The sequence below is a fragment of the Trifolium pratense genome, linkage group LG1, assembly GCF_020283565.1.
Source record: "Trifolium pratense cultivar HEN17-A07 linkage group LG1, ARS_RC_1.1, whole genome shotgun sequence".
Lineage (NCBI taxonomy): Eukaryota > Viridiplantae > Streptophyta > Magnoliopsida > Fabales > Fabaceae > Trifolium > Trifolium pratense.
The window spans coordinates 53070851-53092254 of NC_060059.1; the positions used below are offsets into that span (position 1 = coordinate 53070851).

Here is a 21404-nt window from a genome sequence, read left to right on the forward strand (position 1 = left end):
ACATGAGACTCTGTTTGCACTATGACCCTGATGAGACTCGTTTGAAACTCTATACTCGCACTGGTAAGACTCTATAACCAACAATCCCGCAAGACTCAGATAATACCTCTCTTAACATCTCCACCAGTAAGACTCAACTTCATGTATACAGATAAAACTCAACAACAACTCAAGGTAAGACTCGAATTACATCCACACAGGTAAGACTCATTAAAAACCTCAACATCCACAAGGTAGGACTCAATTTACACAAGTAAGACTCATCACAAACTCAACATCCACACAGGTAAGACTCTATTACATTCATATAGATAGGGCTCAATTCACATAAGACTCAAGTTTTACTTCACATAAGACTCAATCTACACTTATACATAGGGCTCAATAACATTCACTTCACATAGGACTCGATATGCACTCATACCTACATACACTAGCCATCTGGGTAAACCACTATCGACGTCCTGCGAGGCAGGCAGACACACATTCGAGAAATATCATCTCGTTACCTCAAGCTAACTGGGGGAGAGGGTTAAACAACTTCTAAGCCATCGGGTTTCCACATACCATGAATTCTATATGCGAGCATGTTTATTTATACAAAAAAACTTTTTAAGCCAAATGCATGATTTCTTTTGAGGTGTATGAATTAAACATTAATGCACGTCATCCTTCTCGTCTCTCCACAGGTAATGCCCCTATTATCTCCTCTCACACAATACTTATTTTTCTTTCAAGGAACACGATCTCTTTGCTTGCTACGAGTTTGCACTGCGGGTGCAAGGTTAAAAACCGAGGATCGTCTTTTCTTATAAACAAATGCCGTTTTTTCTCGGAAAAGTCTTAACTATATCCTTTTATGAGCCCTCACATTTTTTATGCACTATCAAGAAGAAAAGAATGCATTTTATGAGAAACAAGACATAAAACAAATAGACAAAAGGGATTTTATTGATGAAATATTGACCCTCGAATGGGTGTCAATACATAGGAAAGCAATTCCTATAAGAGGAGATTACTAATTTTGGGAATGGCAACAAAAACAAAAGGTCAACAACACCTCATCCACCGTTTCCCTCGTGACTTCCAACATACACAAACTTTAACCTCGAAGCTGACAATTAGACTGATCACTTCCACTTGAGTCTTCTACTATAATGCTGACGCCTCGGGTCTTCTGCCTTCTATTTTCCTCTTTTTTTTACATATCCCTAACTTTTGCCTGGATCGCCCTTTCGGGTTTTCAATCCACCGGGATTACATTTCCTTTTTTGGTGTCCCTAATTTTTGCCTAGACTGCCCTTTCAGGTTTTCAGTCTACCGGGACGCTCTCTATTGCCTAGATTGCCCTTTCGGGTTTTCAATCTAGCGAGCCTTTATTTTTTATTTCTCTTTTTTTCTTAGGCATAATACTTCTTGACCGCGTCAGCATTCACTGGGAGTGGAAATTCTTCTTCATCCATAGTGGCGAGGATTAAGGCTCCTCCTGAAAATGCTTTCTTCACCACGTATGGTCCCTCATAGTTAGGGGTCCATTTGCCTCGGGAATCTTTGTGGATGGGCAAGATCTTCTTCAATACTAGCTCGCCTTCTCGAAACTCACGGGGGCGCACTTTCTTGTCAAAGGCCTTCTTACGTCGTTGTTGATACAGCTGACCATGGCAGAGTGCCGTTAAGCGCTTTTCCTCTATGAGGTTCAACTGGTCAAACCTTGTTTGGGCCCACTCCGCCTCTTCTAGTTTGGTCTCCATCAACACTCTCAATGAAGGGATTTCCACCTCGACGGGGAGTACTGCCTCCATGCCATATACTAGAGAAAAAGGGGTTGCCCCGGTTGAGGTACGGATGGTCGTCCTATATCTATGCAATGCATACGGGAGCATCTCATGCCAATCTTTATACGTCTTGACCATCTTCTGAATAATCCTCTTGATATTCTTGTTGGCTGCTTCCACGGCGCCGTTCATCTGTGGTCGATACGGCGAAGAGTTATGGTGCTCAATCTTGAAACCATCGCATAATTCTTTCACTAACTTGTTGTTTAGGTTTGACCCATTATCTGTGATAATTTTGTTAGGAATCCCGTAACGACAAATTATTTCCTTCTTGATGAATCGGGCTACTACTTGTTGTGTCACATTCGCATATGAAGCTGCTTCAACCCATTTGGTGAAGTAATCAATAGCGACCAAGATGAACCTGTGTCCGTTAGAAGCTTTCGGCTCAATCATTCCAATTACATCAATGCCCCACATAGAGAACGGCCAAGGTGCCGTTAATACATTCAACGGGTTTGGTGGCACATGCACCTTGTCGGCATATATTTGGCACTTATGACATGTTTTGACATAACGGTAGCAGTCTGCTTCCATGGTCAGCCAATAATACCCTGCCCTCAAGATCTTCCTTGCCATTGCATGCCCATTGGCGTGAGTCCCGAAAGTTCCTGCATGGATTTCTGCCAGAAGATGATCCGCTTCTTGTCGGTCTACACATCTAAGCAACACCATGTCATAGTTTCTTTTGTAGAGTACTTCCCCATCTAAGAAGAACTGTGTGGCCAACCTTCTCAATGTCTTTCTGTCACTGATTGACGCACCTTCGGGATACTCTTGTTTTTCCAAATAACGCTTGATATCATGGAACCATGGTTTGTCATCATATTCCTTTGAAGCCACTGTGCATACAGCTGGTTCATCCTTACGTTCCAATACTATGAGAGGTGCTTCGTTGTGGAACCTTACTTTGTACATTGAAGATAATGTAGCTAAAGCGTCGGCCACCTGATTCTCTTCCCTTGGAATGTGATGGAAAGTGATCTCATCAAAGTACTCTGCTAGCTTCTTGACTTGAGTGCAATATGGGATTATCTTTGGGTGCCGTGCTTCCCATTCTCCTTTTACTTGACAGATGACTAACGCTGAGTCTCCATATACTTCTAAGATTTTGATCCTTAGATCGATGGCTGCCTCGAGACCCATGATGCAGGCTTCATATTCTGCTATGTTGTTTGTACACTCAAAACACAATCTGGCTGCAAGAGGTCTATACCCACCTCTTGGTGATATCAAAACTGCCCCGACTCCGTGCCCCATAGCATTGGAAGCTCCATCGAAGACTAGTTTCCAACGAGCGCCTGGTTCGGGCCCTTCTTCATCTCCTATAACTTTCTCTAAGATCATGACATCTTCATCAGGAAAATCGGATGGAACCGGCTGATGCTCTTCTAGAGGTTGGTGAGCAAGATACTCCGCCAACACGCTTCCTTTGATTGCCTTTTGAGCGACATACTGGATATCGTACTCAGAAAGCAACATCTGCCAGCGCGCAATCTTTCCGGTAACGGCAGGTTTTTCAAAGATGTACTTGATAGGATCCATCTTGGAAATCAAATGCGTAGTGTGAGTTAGCATGTACTGCCTTAGACGTCGGGCAGCCCATGCTAGCGCGCAACAGGTCTTCTCAAGGGCAGTGTACCTTGATTCACAATCTGTGAATTTCTTGCTTAGGAAATAGATGGCATGCTCCTTTTTACTGGTTTCATCTTGTTGACCCAACACACAACCCATTGAATCTTCAAGCACGGTCATGTACATTAAGAGTGGCCTACCGGGCACAGGTGGAATCAGAATGGGCGGCTCTTGCAGATATTCCTTGATCTTATCAAATGCCTTTTGACAGTCGTCATTCCATTCAACAGCTTGATCCTTCCTTAATAACTTGAAGATTGGTTCACAGGTAGATGTGAGATGCGAGATGAAGCGGGCGATGTAATTCAGTCTTCCCAAGAAACCACGCACCTCCTTTTTAGATTTGGGCGCAGGCATTTCTTGTATAGCCTTAACCTTATCTGGGTCTACCTCAATTCCTCTTTGGCTGACTATGAACCCTAATAGTTTTCCTGATCTGACCCCGAATGTACATTTGTTAGGATTCAGTCGCAATCTGAACTTCCTCAAACGTGCGAACAACTTACGCAGGTGGACCAGGTGCTCTTCTTCTCCTTGAGACTTGGCAATCATATCATCCACGTACACCTCTATCTCCTTGTGAATCATATCATGAAAGAGGGTCACCATCGCTCTTTGATATGTTGCTCCAGCATTCTTCAAACCAAAAGGCATGACTTTGTAGCAGAAAGTCCCCCACGAAGTAATGAAAGTAGTTTTTTCCATATCTTCAGGATGCATCTTGATCTGATTATATCCGGAGAAACCATCCATGAAAGAAAACACTGAGGACTGAGCGGTATTATCCACCAACACATCTATGTGGGGCAACGGGAAGTCATCCTTTGGACTTGCTCGGTTCAAGTCTCGGTAATCCACACACATTCGTACCTTGCCATCTTTCTTTGGGACAGGTACAATGTTGGCAACCCATTGCGGGTACTTGGCCACAGCTAGAAATCCTGCATCAAATTGCTTCTTCACTTCTTCTCTGATCTTGAGAGCCATATCAGGTCTTGTTCTCCTCATCTTCTGTTTTACAGGTGCACATTCAGGCTTGAGTGGGAGCTTGTGCACAACTATGTCGGTATCCAATCCTGGCATATCTTGATAAGACCAAGCAAACACATCGACGTATTCTTGCAACAAACTGACCAGATCCTTCTTTACATCTTCTTGCAATGATGCCCCTACTTTGACCTCTTTTACATCTGACTCGCTCCCCAAGTTGATTGTCTCAACTTGCTCTTGATGCGGCTGAATGGCCTTTTCTTCTTGTTTCAACAGGCGAGCTAGTCCTTCAGGAAGTTCACAATCATCCTCGTCAACTCCTTCGGCTTGGTTTACCGGATGTTCGAAGTCAAAAGGGAAACTAGCGGGGTAGGTTTCAACGGGTATTTCTATGGATCTGCATGAGGATGTTTTCATTTTTTAGGAAACAATGCGAACTGAACAAAAACTTAAACTGTAAAAGTCTCTTTTTTTTTTTTTTTTTTAGAAAAGAGTTGCCATTTTGAAAAACATGGAGCGAAAAACGAAAAGTTCTTATTCAACATAAAATGCACTTTTATTCATGATAAACTTTTAAAACAAAGAGGGGCCCTTTAAAAGATATTCATTTGCCTTGGGCAGAGCAAATGTATTTTCATTTTCTTAAGAAGAACAGGCATATTACTTAAAAGAAACTTCAGAAATCTCCTCGGCCTTCCAATTGTTGAGGGGCTCTTCATTAGCACAGCTGCGCACTAGGTTAGGTGCATCTTCCTCATTATCCCCAATCATGTTCACTTGCTCTTTGTTGTTGAACCCCGCACTGCGAAACATTTCTTGGAGGGAACGACCATCCTTGTAGTTAGAACTGGTCGATCCCTTCGCTGATGGTCGATATCCTAGCCCAAAGCGATCCTTCTTTTCTTGAACCACAGGCACCTTCCCCCAACCCTCTAGACTTGCTTCGTCCAATGCTTCCTTCATTGCTTGCCATGAAGTGAAGGCAGGTTTAGCTTTCTTCTTTCGCTTCATGGTGACAGTTGCGACCTCCAGAGCCTGAAACGGAATTTCCACTGCTTGCTTATCTTCCTCAATGTACTGAAAGGCGGACAAATGACTCACCATAATATCCTCTTGACTGGATACTATGATGATCTTGTCGTTGGACATGAACTTGAGCTTTTGATGTAGGGTGGATGTGACAACACCAGCCGAATGAATCCATGGTCTTCCAAGGAGGCAACTATAAGCAGGATTAATATCCATGACTTAGAAAGTGATCGTGAAGAGCTGAGGACCAACCAAAACTGGAAGGTCTATCTCTCCCATGACCGTCCTTTCTGAGCCATCGAAGGCTTTGACAACAAGTGTGCTCGGCCTCATTACTGCCCCTTCGCTGTTTAACTTATCGAAGGTCCTCTTGGGCATGACATTCAGGGACGAACCATTATCTATCAATACTTTGGACAAGATGTTGCCCAAACACTTGACAGATATATACAATGCCTTGTTGCGGTCACAACCTTTGGCTGGTAATTCTTCATCATTAAACCCGAGATATCTGCTTGAAGCGATGTTGGCTATTATCCCGTCAAATTGATTCACGGTGACGTCTTTCTCAACATGGGCTTCTCCCAACACTTTCATTAAGGCATTCCTATGGATTTCTGAGGATAGCAATAATGATAGCATAGAGATTTTAGATGGAGTTTACCCTAACTGATCAACCACTTGATAATCACTTTTGCGAATGATCTTTAAAAATTCCTCGGCATCCCCTTTAGGTGCCACCTTATGGGGCTGCTCTTTACCCATCTCTTCTACATGCTTCCCTTTAGCTAGATCCAACAGGGGCTTCTCAATAATATTGCTTGACTGGTCATGAGAAAAGATCCTCCCACTTCTTGTCATCCCTCCTATCCCCGCAATGCTGTCAACGGAGGGATTTTCAAGTGTTACTTGCTCTTGGCCCATGGAAACAGTAGGTTGATAATTCCATGGTACTTTTTGAGTGCTCTCGAATGGAAAAGACTTAGGCACCCTGAAGACTAGTGGGTGGACCTCCTTATTTGGTATAGGGGCCCTTTTGAATGGGATCTCAATTGGCGTGAAGTCCTCTAATGCCGCAATGACAGGGTTTACTACTGAGTAGCCAATCTGGACCAAGCCTTGATCCATCAACTGTTGTAAACACATCCTCATCTTCTTCCTTGCACACTCTTCACAGTCAGAGTGCATCATCTCGAATTCTTCATAACCAATTAGCTTTTCTCTAACTATGGCTAATGGAGTTCGGATCTTAGAAACTTCATCTATCAATTGAATTTCTCCATCATCCTCCACAGCGTTCACAGATGGGCCAGCATGGCCAGGCAGTGGATTGGTCTTCACATTGGGTCCCTCCTCCTTAAAGGTTAACAGCTTCTGATCAATCAACTCTTGTACCTTGTACTTAAAGGCTTTGCAATTTTCAATAGTATGCCCAAGTGCCCCAGAGTGGTAGTCGCACTTGGCATCACTCTTGAAATGAGCTGGGTAAGGAGGTACTACCGGTGGAAGCTGCTTTAGCTCTATCATCCCTTTTTGTAGCAGATAAGGGAGGATTTGACCGTATGGCACAGGTACACGGTCCAATTGTACAACCCTCTTTTCAAAGTTGTTTCGGCCATTAGATTGGTTCCTTTGTTGTGGTTGTGGAGGAACAATTGCCGAGTATGGTATTTGAGCTGGTGCACTGGTGGTGATGGCATTAGTTTCCTCCTCCTTCTTCCTTGGATTCGTATTGAAGGACCTCCTTCCACTAGTCTGATCCTTAGTGAACTTCTGAATCTTTCCATTCTTAATTCCCGCTTCCACACGCTCTCCTATGATGACCAAATCTGCGAAATTGGATGAAATACTCCCTATCATTTTTTCATAGTAGGGTCCTTGCAGAGTGCTCATGAAAGTGTCTACCAATTCGCGATCCATCAAGGGAGGTTGGACTTGAGCGGCCAACTCCCTCCAACGCTGGGCATATTCCTTGAATGCTTCATTACTCCTTTGAGACAGGTTTTGTAGTTGCATGCGGTTGGGAGCAATATTCAGATTGTAACTGTATTGAGTAAGGAAAGCATCCACAAGATCTTTCCAAGTTTTGATCTGAGCTCTTTCCAATTGCATGTACCAATCAAGTGAAGCTCCACTTAAACTGTCTTGGAAGATGTGAATGAGCAGTTTTTCGTTCGAAGCATGAGCAGCCATCTTGGTATAGAACCTCTTGATGTGGATTTTTGGACAGCCAGTGCCCTTGTACTTATCAAAATCTGGGGCTTTGAACTTTGGTGGGACCACCACATCTGGAACTAAGCACATGTTTGAAGCATCAAACCCGAAGGCACTAACACCTTCAATAGCCCTCAACCTTTCTTCTAAGGCCTTATACTTATCCCCTTGATCAACCTCAAGCGTTGGTGGGGTCTGAGTAGGCTGAGCGATCTCCGAGGTATTTGGCTCGGTGTTGGCGCGAGCTCCTTGAGTGGATGGTACTTCATTCGAAATAGGGATGACAACAGGCTCTTGAGGGGGAGGTGCGCCACCGTCCTCTTCGGGTGGAGTGTAGCCAGCGGGAAGACCGTATTCAGGCCAGTTCGCATTCGTAGCGATCGCAGCAGGCTGAGGGTTGTTTACCAAAGCTTGGACAAGCTCGAGCATCTTGTCCATCTTGACTTTCATTGCGTCAACGTCCTCTCTTAAGGCCGTTTGATTCTGTCCTTCTTGATCCATGAGTCTGTGAATGTTTGCACGCGTAGGGTATGAATGTGGGAGAAGGGGCTCTTGAGCCGATTTCTTCTTCGATTTCCTCGCTATGGTGAAGGGCAAGTCTCCTGAAGTTTCGAGAAGGTATGAGTGTGTTTTTTCGTTTTATTATTATTGAAAAAAAGGGTAATGCATGAATGTGGGAATGCGATGCACAAAAAAACAAAAAACATTTTTATTATCATTTTTGTTTATAGGCCTTTTATGACATAGATTTGAGAATAAATGTAAAACACCAAAGACCTCATTTCATTCCTCTTGGTTCAAGCTTACAAAACAAATTCATTAATTCAAATACATTGAACATCAAAGTCTCATAGTACACTCAAATGGCCGTTTGTTGCCCTGCGGTCTCCCTAGCTTTCTTGTAGGTGTTTAGGAGAACCCTACAATACTCAATAAGTGCTTGGATCCCCTTGGGAGGCTTATGCCACATCATATCCACTTCAGCATCCTCCAACTTATCCGGAATGTCGTCAAGTGCCGCCTTTGAGAAAGCGGTTAACTCCACAAAATCTTTGCTCAACTTGGCATTACTCTTTGAAAGCTCGGTTGCATCCGCCCACACATGCTTTAGTACCCTTCCACGATAATCAAGCTCCAACTTCAAGTTATCAATCTCTCCCTTCAATGAGGTGATATGACTCACATGTGCCTCTACATGCTCAGACAAAAGGCTTTGAACATTATTTTGGAGATGTTCAAGCTTTGTCTTTTCTAGAAGGTAGAGATTCTCAAATTCCCTTACTCGGTAAGTCTCCGCACGTCATTGTTTCTCAACCTCCAAAGTCTTCGCTACTTGTTCCTCATGTGCCGTTCTCCACTCTTTCTTCTCTTTGACGGCCTGATTCCAAAACTTATCCACCTCTCCATAAGAATGCTCTAGCTCCTTAATCTTATCCTTATATGCTCGGAGATTATCCGTCGCGCTAAGTAAACCACCCTCCATCTTTTCTATTTTTTTCTTCGGACTCCTTCAACCTCTTTTTCCCTTTTAGAAGGTTTTCTTCCTTTTTCTCTTGCTCCCTCTTCATTCTTGCCAACTCACCCGCTACTTGCAAATACTTGTTTTCCATTTCCTCGTTTTTTCCTTCCAACTCAACAACCTTATTCTTCAGCTCTGTTGCTTCCTCTATCGTGATAGTAGTAACCGGTGGTGGTGAGGAAAGCTCCTCACGTGCTACCACAGGATACCTCAATCTGAACATGGCAACCCTTTCCTTTACCCACTGAGTATACGGGGGCTTTGCAATGCAATTCTTTTTCTCTTTCTCTTTCTCATACACTTGCCCCCAAGCCTTCTTGATTCTATTCACCAAAGCAGCATCCCTTTCCCCTTCCTTGAGAATAAACTCCTCCACATGACGGTCCTCGGGCTTACCCTCCATCGAATATCCTAATTGTCGGAGGGACAAAACAGGATTGTAGTTAATGCACCCTCTTGGTACTATGAGGGGTACATTAGGAAAGCCACCACATCGGAGAATAATCTTAGTACCATCATATTCTCGTGAATACCAAGCAATGTCCTTTTCAGTGAGTGCGACCATTCTGTTAGGCCACGAAAACTGATCTTGATTTTCCACGAAGAATCCCTTTTTAGGCAAATGGGAGTATAGCCATAGCTGCATCAGAGGTGTGCAACAAACGATAGTACCCCCTCTCCTCTTTTCATGCCTAGAACAAAGAGAGAGGTGGAAGTCGGCCAATAGAGCATGCACAGGACTTCCTACCAAGAATACCCCTATGGCAGGCATATCAATAGAGTCATTCACCTTTGGAAATAGCACCAACCCATACACCAATAATGCTAAGATCGCATTAAATGACCCCCACTCCTTCTTGGCCAATAGGTCTGAGGCCTTAGCTTCCAACACCTTTCTTGGAATCACCATGCCATTATCCTTGGTTTTCACCAACCAAGATGTAACCTCTTCAACTCCAAGATCTAGGGCCTTAGCAAGATCATCCATGGTTGGTTCTTCTCCTAAGTTTAAGTATGGCTTACTTTCCCTTAGATCAAAACCCAAAATCTTGGCGAACTCCTCAAGAGTCGGAGCTAGCTGGAAATCTTGGAAAGTGAAGCACCGGAGGGGTGGATCATAAAACTGGGCCAAAGTAGTAAGGGCATTCTCATTAACCCTTACTTGAAGAAGATCCAATAAGCGCCCATAGTGGTATCGAAAGTTTCCTTCGGCAAGTGTAGACATACGGCCACTCAACTTTTGAAGTTCCTCTACATTTGGAATCTTAACCTTGAAACCAATAGGTAATCTTTTGTCAGGTGCCATTTTCTCAAATCAATGTCTTTTCCTTCCTATAAGCAACAATGAATATGCAAGAAAATCAGTTTTTGAATATCATGGTATGTGGAAGTGATGCTTAGGGTAGAGATAGTAAATCATGTGTTTGTATATGTCCCATCCCATCTCACATGTGGTTCTAGAGTTTTTTAAGGTTCCTAAGATCGTAAACCCTTATTTGAAAATATTAACATTGCAAAAACTCGCAAGACAATAATATTTCCAAATAAGGTCTCCTTTAGGTGAGGTTTACGCGTTGACTTTACAAGACAAACGCCAAGAAAGTCAACATTGCGTACCCCTCATTATGTACTAGTAGAGGCCTTCTAACGCGTTTAGGTTCTACTTTAAAAGGTCCCTAGAGTCACGGATCCCTAGAAAGATACTTGTTCCCATTACGAAATTTCGCAAGGTAACACATCCTTCGAAGGAATCTACTCTAGGCGGAGTTTTCGTATTGGTCCTCTCGAGGCACGCACCAAGCAGGCCAATACTAAACCCCTAACTTAACTTAGTTTCTCTCGAAGCTCGGGTGTAGAGCTTTATCCACATGTAACCCAACATCACACCCCACATATATATATAACAGATATATTTATACAAGTAATAAACAAGTACAACACATGCAAATATTACGGCAAATAAAGCACATTACTGAATAAAGCATAAAAAATAATACACAATAAACACAAACAAGCGCAAAAACCCAAAAACCTAAATCTAAAGAGAGTGGGCTCGACTCTCTTAATTAACCAGTCCCCAGTGGAGTCGCCAGCTGTAGCGCCCTCCCTAAAAATTAAGGCTAATTCTAAGGATGAACTGCTAATCTACTCAACTAGCTAATACAAAAACTGCGCGAAGCGATAAACGCTCGCTAAAACAGTAAAGTCGCCACCGAATTTTATTTTATCCCACGCGGCCACGCGGAAAAGGAAAATATCGATAAAACCTTTAAATGGAAAGGGTGGTGATCGCAACCAAAATTCCGGGTTCGGGAGTCGGTTATGCGAAGGGAAGGTATTAGCACCCCTCGCATCCGTTGTATTCAACGGGAACCTTCTCTTTAGATCTAGGATTAAAATTAGTTCTCGCGCTTGTGTAATGATGCTTTATTATTTGTGCTATACTAATTAAACGAAGAAAAGACATTAAAAGACACTAAAGACTCTTAACATTTCTTTTGACACAAAAAGTTTTTTTTTATTAATGTGCTTGACGAGATACACCATCTCGCTCCTACGTATTCCCAGGTGCAATGGGAAATTCAAAGCTACACGCAGTTCTAGGGTAGAAAATAAGTGTTTGTTGGTTGATTTTAATTCACAAAAGGGACTCTTTTACACAAACACTCTTTTTAAACACATAAGATACTCTTAACTACATAGAATACCTTTTTTTTAAACACAAGGGACTCTTTTTTAAACACATAAAAAAAACCTCTTAAACACATAAGACTCTTTTTCACTTACTCAAAATATTTCTTAAACACATGAGACTCTCTAAAACATTTCTTAAACACATGGAACACTTTTATAAATACATATGACTCAATTAAACATTTTTTACAAAAAAAAGACTCGGTTTAGTGCGTTGCGTTCATTTTATAGTTTTATTACTTTTTGAAAAGAAATAATTAAAAGAACGCCGGTTATCCACATTTCGAGGTAATCACCAAGAATACGAATAACCAGAGTACCGGAGAGCCACATGACAAACCGATCCTTTTTCATTCTATTTTTAAAAAAAAAGACAACGCTTTTTATCACATAAATAACTTAACAAAAGAGATAAACTATTCTAACATACTAAACCCTAAAAAAAAAACAATCTAACATATTTCCACCTTTTATACTAAAAGAAATAAAAATACGAAAGATAAAACACTAAAAAAGGATAAAAACACATTTTTTAGGTCGGGGGGGTGTAAATAGCGGATCTGGGGGTGAAGCAACAGCACTGCAACACCAAGCCCAGGCCCAACGCGTCCAAAAAAAAAAAACAGAAACAGAACAAAAACGATCCAACGTGTCATCAGGATCAGGGTGCACGATAGGCTTCACAGATCTAGGCCTTCTGATTCATCAGACGGCTTGGATTTTAAAATAATCAAACAGATCTCAGCCTTTCACCAGATCCAACAGACCTGTTTTAAACTTGGGAGGGAGCCAATGACGTGCTGACACGTCATCGTCTTCAACCTCCCCTCCTTCTTCTTCACGTGAAAGCAACAACAAGAAGCCATGAAAGCTTCATCGAAGCTCACGGCTTCAACAACAACATCATCAAAACTTTGCCGAAAATTAAAATTTTATATACCGTTTTGCTCGTTTTTTCGCACTGGTCATTAATCTATGCTTAGATTTCACAGTGGAGGCTTATATTTTGAAAAAAACGGAACAACAACTTGAGAACTCAAAAAACCAAAATATGATTTAAGCAAGCTTAAGCAAAATTAACGAATGGAAAAGCTTCAGTGGGTGTTCATGAGTAAAAAACATTTAGAAAGCTACTTGTTTTGAGCTTTGTATCAGTGGGTTTGTTAACCCCTTTTTCTTGGCAATTTTGGAGTTTTGGGTAGGCTTTTCTGGACGGTTTTCTTTCGTTTTTCCTTGTGTGTTTCGCTACTGGTATGTGTTAGAAGATATTAGTGAAAGAAAATTGAAGTTTGAGGGTGGTTTGAATGGATTTCGAAAATTTGGAAAAGTGGTGAAAAGATGAGTTTTTTGGTTATTTTTCTGTCTCTGTGTTCCTCCAAAATCGCCTCCTTTTTGCTCTGAAATGTTGCCTCTACTTATACTAGAAAATTAGGGTTTGAGTGGCCAAGAAGGGAAGGAAAAGCTCCACCTTTAATCAATGGTGAAGCCTTGATCAAAATAGGGAAAAAGTTAAAATTTGTAAGCTTGAAATAAGGGTAGTGGAGGGAGTGTGATGCGTGCTTGCTGTGCTGTTTCACGTGAAGCCCTTTTTTCTTTTATTCTTTTGATTTTTTTTTATAATAGTAATAATAGAAAATAAGTGAAAAATAGAAAAATAATTGTAAAAAGAGGGTAGGACAAAATTAGGGTATGACAGAGTTTTGAGTGCATGCATCATGAATATTTAGGGATATTGGCTTGTCCAATAAAGAAGGATATCGAACTATATTTGTTTGATAAAGACGGATATCGGAGGTGAAATACTCTGATAAAGACGATGGTACCACATGCATTAGAGGTGTCTAGAGGACATAACATGAATGTGAAGCATTAGATTGCATTAGGGATTATGTGTGCATTTTATAATAAATGATGTTTGACACATACTTGGTAAATGTTGATTGTTAATCCGTATGTGAGGAGCAGAGTCCGTCATGACTATAAAATGAACAACGCAGGGTCCGTCATGACCATAATCTGAATAATGTATTTGTTGATGTTTTGGTATTGTCCAAGACGACGTGAAACTATATGTTTGGTGTATTTTGTGGATGTTTGATTAGGTGATAAATGAAGTATATGCATGATATATGAATATGCATGAATGATGGTGATGTATATGTATAATGTATGATTATGCATGTTTTTATGAAGAAGTGTTTAAGTACCATTTACTTACACTTGTATAATTTGAGTATGTTATCTAACTCTCTTTTATGTGTTATGTGCTGGACCGTTGGGGGTCCAGATTTACAGGTTTTGTGGTATTCGATGTCGAGTCGTCGGTGAAGCTCTGCTCTGATTGTGACACGGGGAAAAGGGGTTTTATATGTATATAGAATCTCCTTATCTAGGTTGTTTTGTATAGCTAATAAATACATTAGTTGATTTAACATTTGTATAAACAAGTATTTTTACTAATTAACAACATTAGTATTATTTTGGTAGAGGAGTGTAATACTCGAACCGACATTCAATAAATTAAATGTGATTTTCCGTTGCGTATTTTGAAAAAGATTTTACTAAGGAAGAAATATATAAATAATGGGTTTGGGTGTTACAATTGGTATCAGAGCCCCGTTGTCTTCGGACTGTGTGGGTTATGTGTCGATCAGAGCAGGTCTGTGCAGTCAGACCAAGTGAGTATTGTGTGTCAGTCGCGGTTGTCTAACATTTTTGTTGTGTTTGTTTTGTGAAATCACTTATGTTGTTTATTTAGGAACTATGAGTGATGTGAATTGCATTAATTATTCGTTCTTTTTGTGAGTAATGGTGTGAGTGCTATACTCCTATGTTTATAATAGTTGTATATGCGTAGAGTTTAACCTTTTTGTAGTTTAAACTTGATGGATTGATGCTTATTTGCTAATTGTTGATGATCCGGCATGATGTAAAACTGCATGTGACGATCCGGCATGATATAAAACTGCATGTGGTCTTGATTAACACCTTAATATACTTCATTTATACTTCATACATGATTAACAATCGTTATAAGCATCAACAAGCATCAACAATCATGTAAGAATAAGACACTGATTGAAAATACATGCAAAGGAAGATAGCAGATGAAAAAATGGTGAAATCTGCAGCATTTCCGCCTGGGGCGGAAATATTTACGTTTGAGGCGGAAGTTTACGCCTGAGGCGCAAAAGTTTACGTTTGAGGCGTAGAAACATCTGAAAGGTTGGCTGCTCACTGTTCTTCCGTTTCAGGCGGAAATTATTGTGCCTGAGGCGGAAAAACATGCGTTTTCTACACAAAAACGCCCAAAAATCCCATTTTTCATGTTATAAACCCCAAAAGAGTTTGTATTCAAGCATAACAAGCATATCTAAACACAAAAGGACAATTCATTTCTCAGATCTACATCATAAACATCGAAAAAGTAAAGATTGAACACTTTTACTCAAAACACTCAAGAACACAATGTTCTTGAGTTTAATCCTTTATAAATCTCGTTTTTAACCATTAGATTCGTTCATACATCATGATAAGAGCATGTTAAACATGTTATGAACCTTGGAATCGATTTCCATTAAGAAAATCCATTCACAACTAAAACGAAAATGGGGTGGAGGAAGTTCGGGTGAGGAGAAATCGACATTCTCCCCTTCCTCGGATCACCCACGAATATGAAATCTACTCTCTTACCTGAATTCGAAGAAAACACGACGAAGATCTCGAATCCCTAGCTCTCCCCTTGCTCTAGCTCCCAAGCTCTCTTCCTCTCTCAAGAACACACAAGAACAAAAGAGAATAATGAATTCTCTCTTCCCTCATGGCCATATGGCACCACACACACCTCACACAAGGCCCATTGGGCCTCAAGCCCAATTGGCTTGGCCCAATAACACATTAACTAACTCTACTCGCTTAATAACTAAAGTATTCGATAAATAACCCTAGTTATTAACTTAATTAAAATGCCACGTTAAATAAAATATTTTAACACATAAAAATAATAATACGAAAATTGGGTCGTTACAACTCTCCCCTACTTAAAGGATTTTCGCCCTCGAAAATTACGCTACTAAAACAACTCCGGATAACTCCTGTATCCGACCCTCCAACGAAACGTTCAAAACGCTACACATTACTAAGTTTGACAAAATTAGTTTATCCCATCCAACACAATTTTTGTCCATTTATCAACAAGAGATCAAGGACGGCCAGTTCCTCAATTTGTCGATAAATATTCAACAATCATGATATCGACACAAAACAGTCTTATCAAACCGCTAAAAGGTCCACTCCGCACGAAACATCCATAGATTCACATTCTACGGTACTCACAACTCTACCCCAAAACAGGTATAACCAATCGAACTCTCCGAAAGATACTTCCGTGGAATACTTCCACAACTCCATAATTCTCTGATTCCCTCATGAATCACTTAACCGTGTTACATCACTTATTCATATTCGAATCTTATTCCAACTTATCACTTGATAGTTCAATTCCAACAATCACTTGATGACCAACATTCTCAAACTTCATTGACACATGCTAAAAACTACCGTCTCTAACCGTCAAATTCCTTTTCTCACATTGAGTCGAATCCAATACGACTACTCTGTTCCCAAGTAATCTCTCAACCAATATTTGCATTCCTTAACGCAAACATTTTCCAATACCACTTCTCCTTAATCCCTTAGCAATTCGCTACTTCAAAATTAGGCTACCGCCTAAAATTGGTTCTCCAAACAATCATAACCTCTATCTCGTTGATTCCAACAACATCTTCAATTCTCTCACACTCCATCTATCCATGTTCCCCATCATCTTGCATTGCAACAAGCATACTCTTCTCCGTTTATTCACTCATCGAATTAAATCCACAAAGCTCCAAATACTCGTCATACGATCTAATCCCATCCATTAAATTCTAATCAACCTTTGTCTTAGTATTCTTACTCATGACTCCTTGTCTAATCCCAATATGACATCTCTAGAAAATTTCCAAAATTCTCGTCCAAATACATTTTAAGTTATGCACCAAGTCACTACCGTTTCATCATCCATGATGAAACAATTTAAAATCCTTTACTTCATTGTCACCGATTGTGACCATACCTCATCAACATCCACGATGCATCTAACAAAACTAGTCTCTACCGACTCTTCCATTCCATGAATCCAAATTCCTTAGCAAATACTTACTCACTCTTATCTTGTGGGCACTACCAAATGCTCTCTGACACTTACCTTAGGCATCACCTTCAACTCCTTACTATATGTGCTCAAACACAACATCTACTCATATGTGCGGTAATCCTTTTTGCAAACTCTCACCTAACACAAGTCACTTCCAACATGACCTCCTATTACTCACTCTCAACACGTTCTTTAACGGCGAACTTTCTTATTCTTCATCATTCAAAAATAATACCTCTCTTTTAGCTTCATCTCCACTTCTAGGATCTCATTCAACTTCGACACAAATTGCCCTGTCATTATCCAAATCCAATTACCCTTTCTTCGGCAAGCCTCTCACAAAATCTTTCGAATTGTTATCCTACTTCCATCTTCGAATAAACTCGACTACTCATACAATCCTCACTTCCAGCGATTCAACAAACATACCAATCCTATTATGATATTTCTCAATTCCATTCTCATCTACTTTAAAACCTACTTCCCTTCATCAATTAATTAACACCAACAGTTCACTAATCTTCACATCTCTTTCTCTAAGTTTCTCAAACCTCTTCTAGAAATCACCTCGCACACTAGACTTAGAACTCCGACTTGTTCAACCAATTCAACATACTACCATATGCACGACTCACGTAAAACTTCTTACTCCAACATCCGGTACAACATCCGATCCCCTTGGATGACAACTTACTTCAAAATCATCACCTCTCAAGAATCCTAATCACTCCCTCTTCTACATATTCAACTTCTTCTGATCGAATAGGTACTTCAACTTCGCTCCACACAAATCATATGTCCATACTTCTAGTGCAACACACGATCCTTGATCGTCCCGAATGCTCTTCATCTTACTTAACCAGTCTCACTAACGCCCCACGGCGAAACACTTGGCCCGACAACTTCTCTTCTAGTAGTTTCTCACAACTTGTTGCTCCCATTCGTTCCACTTCAAACAACGTCACCTATTCCTGAATATTCCGCTTCAAGAACATCTCTACTCATCCAATCTTCTCACATTCAAAACATCTCGGAGGGATATAACCTTCTCCCCCACTTATCTCAAACTCACTCGTACTCTTCCACTAGAACTTCCGGTGCTCACACCTAACGGTTCTATCGTCTCTAAACATATTCTTCCCAAAAGAAGAAACTAGTATCGACATCGTTTACACGCATGTCGCATACAAGGGACAAAACCTAACCCACGATACCTAAACACTTACACAAAATCATGCAAGCATCTAAGTAACCTATACTTCCCTCACTTCTCAAAGTTAGGAAATCAAAACAACATAAGAAAAATGAACATTGCATAGCAATAATTCATACTCACATTCAATCAACTCAGAACAAGACGTCAACAAAATAAATTTCTTGTCTGGCTCCCTCGCTTAGCAAAAGCTAGCGAGCTCCCGGCGAGACAAGTCAAAAACATTCACAGGAATTAGCAAGACTTAGCGAGACTCAGCGAGGTTCATTCTTCGCCTAGCGAGCACATCCAAAAATCTGGGTGCTCTGCTACGGTTTTGAACTTACGCTCACTAAACTCTCGTTTTCTCGACTCACTAATCCACAAAATCCAAAACATCAAGCATATAACATCATTATAGACTTGAAAGCACAATTAGAATCATGCATCACAATTACAACATAGGGTTATGAGATCTTCATGTTTTTACTCATAAAACGCATAGCAATTCAAATGCCTAGAAATAATATTAGTTTTTACTCATTGAAGATGTTTTTACTCATATTTTTTTTGGTAAACAACTTTTTTTTGGATTATATAATTTTTTCGTCTCTATAAATGTATAGATTTTTTTTTTTAATTCCTAAAAAAAATTTTAACAAATTTTGGTCTCCAAATATTTTCCGTCACAAATTTTTAGTCATGTTGTAAACACATCATTAAATATTTATTTTCTTTGTATATAAATTTAACATATATAACAAATTATATTTTTAAGCATTATTTTGTTTGAGTTCCACAACAAAAACCCGAGTGGAAATTTATACTTTAAAAAAATAAAAAGTTTAATTGTTGTGGACGGTCGGTGTAAAGATTTTTTACACATACATCAAATGATGTATTGTCACGTCATTTAATGAATGTGACACATCATGTGTTTTTAATTACCATACATGATGTGTCAGTATATTATTGGACGCTTGTGTAAAATAACTTTACACCGATGATGCATATAAATTAAATTCAAAAAGAAATTAAAATAATGTGTGCAGATGACTATTCACAAGCTTCAATGAAAAATTTATCATGTGCGCTACATTGAATAATAGAGCCAAGGCAATCCAGCCTTTGAGTAAAGGAACAGTAAATCCAACGGTTAGTGTACAGCAGCAGGGAGAGCAGCAGACAAAGCTGCAGCCGAGGATCCGGATACATAATCAAATAATATTGCACTTAAAGAATCAGCAACCTCAAATTCAAGCTTATTCAAATTAAAATTTGAAACAAATTAAAAATAAAAAATAAAAACTGCACAAAATCGAATAATATTCTCAACGTGTTTCGATATCATTTTGTGAAAACTCCTGAATCATATCCAATTTTTGATTGATTTTTCATAACCTAATTAAAATGCATACATATATTTTAATTAATACTTTTATTTAACTAGTATGATATATTACATTAACCCTTTATCTCTTTCCTTTTTTTATTATAGAAATGTTGAAGCGGCAACCACAAACGATATTTTATTTTTTAAAATATTTTTCTATTAAAAATAAATAAACATAAAAAATTGATCAACATATTCATCATCTTTATTATCTTCATCATTATCTTACACTTGACATCCTACAAATATTCTAACTTATCCTAAAAAAAGGGACTCAAACACACAAATCTCATTTCCAAACGAGTTGTTTGAGTAGTGAAAAGTGTAAACACTGCATGCCTACAAAGTTTATGGAGATTAGACCAACCCGTGAAGAAATAAGGTACTCTAAACTATATAGCTAGTACCTATGTATATACTTTGAATGTTACAATATATCATAACATTAATTTTGAACAGGACATGGTGCCCCAAGAGTTACAGTCTTCCGTATTATGTAACTTGGTAGTGGAACAACGGTAGGAGATGGAGACATTGAGAAGATAGGAGAGCCGGCATAAAATTTTTTCGTCTTCAATTTTGAGTGCGACACAATAGGCCGTTTGTGAGGAGGACAATACTTTGATCCGGTAGTCTGAATGTGAGGAGGACAATGCTTTGTTGTTGATTTGTTAGTGAGAGTATGAACAACAACGCCATTCATCTTGACGAGCTGGAGCACTTGAATGAAGAAGATAGATACAATATTGAAGGAATGCTTCAAGATTATTTTCAATAGTATACTATATATATACTAGTGTGTGAATATCCTTGCGATAAATATCTTCAAGATTATAAAAAAGATTTTTCTTTTTCTTTGTATTTAACATATATCTTTATCAACTAACTATTTGCTTAGCATATATTATTCAAATCTTTTTCTTAATTAAAAAAGAGTTGTTATATGTTTCATATCTTTGAGGTAAAATTATAGAAGATTTGAAATATTATATTAAAATTGACGAGGATAAATTAAGTACTTTAATAATAATCTTTCTATTTAATCTATATCTCTCCCAACTAACTACTATTTAATAGCATATATATTATTCAAATCATATTTCTTTTTAAAAAGAGTTGTTATATGTCATCTTTCATATCGAGTGTTTTATCCATTGACTAGCATTGTTAGACTGTTGCTACTTACCCTTTGATTTAATTTTTTCCCGTCGGAGAGTCAGGGTGGAGAAGCCAGTTCTATATGGCCATCTGATGGAAAACTGCAATCTGTTGCAACTCCAAACCAAACACTCTCCGATGCCTCTCTCGCATGCTTGACGAAGCTATACATGCTGACCTCACCATTATAACAGCAGATGGTACACTCAAGGCACATAAAGCAGTCTTGTCCGCAACTTCTCCTGCATTCCTGGCCTCATATCGTGACAGCAGCGAAGAGAAAGAGTCGTCTACAATCCACACAGAAGAAATGTCACAAGAATCCTGCACGGCCCTTCTAAGTTACATGTACGGCACAATAAAACCCGGAGATTTCTGGAAACACAGGCTTTCATTGCTCGGAGCAGCCAATAAATACGACATAGGCGATCTCAAAGATGCGTGTGAGGAAAGCCTACTCGAAGATCTTAACTCCGGGAATGTTCTTGAGAGGCTGAATGAGGCTTGGTTGTACCAGCTGCAAAAGTTAAAGAAAATGTGACTTATTC

At 39.7% G+C, this 21404-nt stretch overlaps 2 protein-coding genes and 1 pseudogene across 2 annotated transcripts; 1 reads left to right on the forward strand and 2 right to left on the reverse strand.

Moving 5' to 3' along the window:
* Positions 1-666: 666 nt before the first annotated feature.
* Positions 667-8204, reverse strand: LOC123896431 (annotated as a pseudogene).
* Positions 8205-8562: 358 nt separating this feature from the next.
* LOC123896441 lies at positions 8563-10210 on the reverse strand. Its single transcript, XM_045946827.1, has 2 exons — positions 9286-10210; positions 8563-8954 (listed from the first exon to the last, which is right to left on the reverse strand). Exons 1-2 carry the CDS (start codon positions 10208-10210, stop codon positions 8563-8565), a joined length of 1317 nt encoding a protein of 438 aa, XP_045802783.1.
* Positions 10211-21007: 10797 nt separating this feature from the next.
* LOC123896451 (BTB/POZ domain-containing protein At1g21780-like) lies at positions 21008-21397 on the forward strand. The gene has a single exon (XM_045946836.1). It carries the CDS (start codon positions 21008-21010, stop codon positions 21395-21397), a length of 390 nt encoding a protein of 129 aa, XP_045802792.1.
* The last annotated feature ends 7 nt before the right edge of the window (positions 21398-21404 follow it).

Excerpts from the sequence above, each read along its gene's own strand:
- LOC123896441 (XM_045946827.1), bottom strand. The coding sequence starts at position 10,210 with ATGGATGATCTTGCTAAGGCCCTAGATCTTGGAGTTGAAGAGGTTACA. Across the intron at positions 8,955-9,285 it reads CAAGTATTTGCAAGTAGCGG|AAAAGACAAAGCTTGAACAT; the intron begins GTGAGTTGGCAA and ends TCTACCTTCTAG.
- LOC123896451 (XM_045946836.1), top strand. The coding sequence starts at position 21,008 with ATGCTTGACGAAGCTATACATGCTGACCTCACCATTATAACAGCAGAT.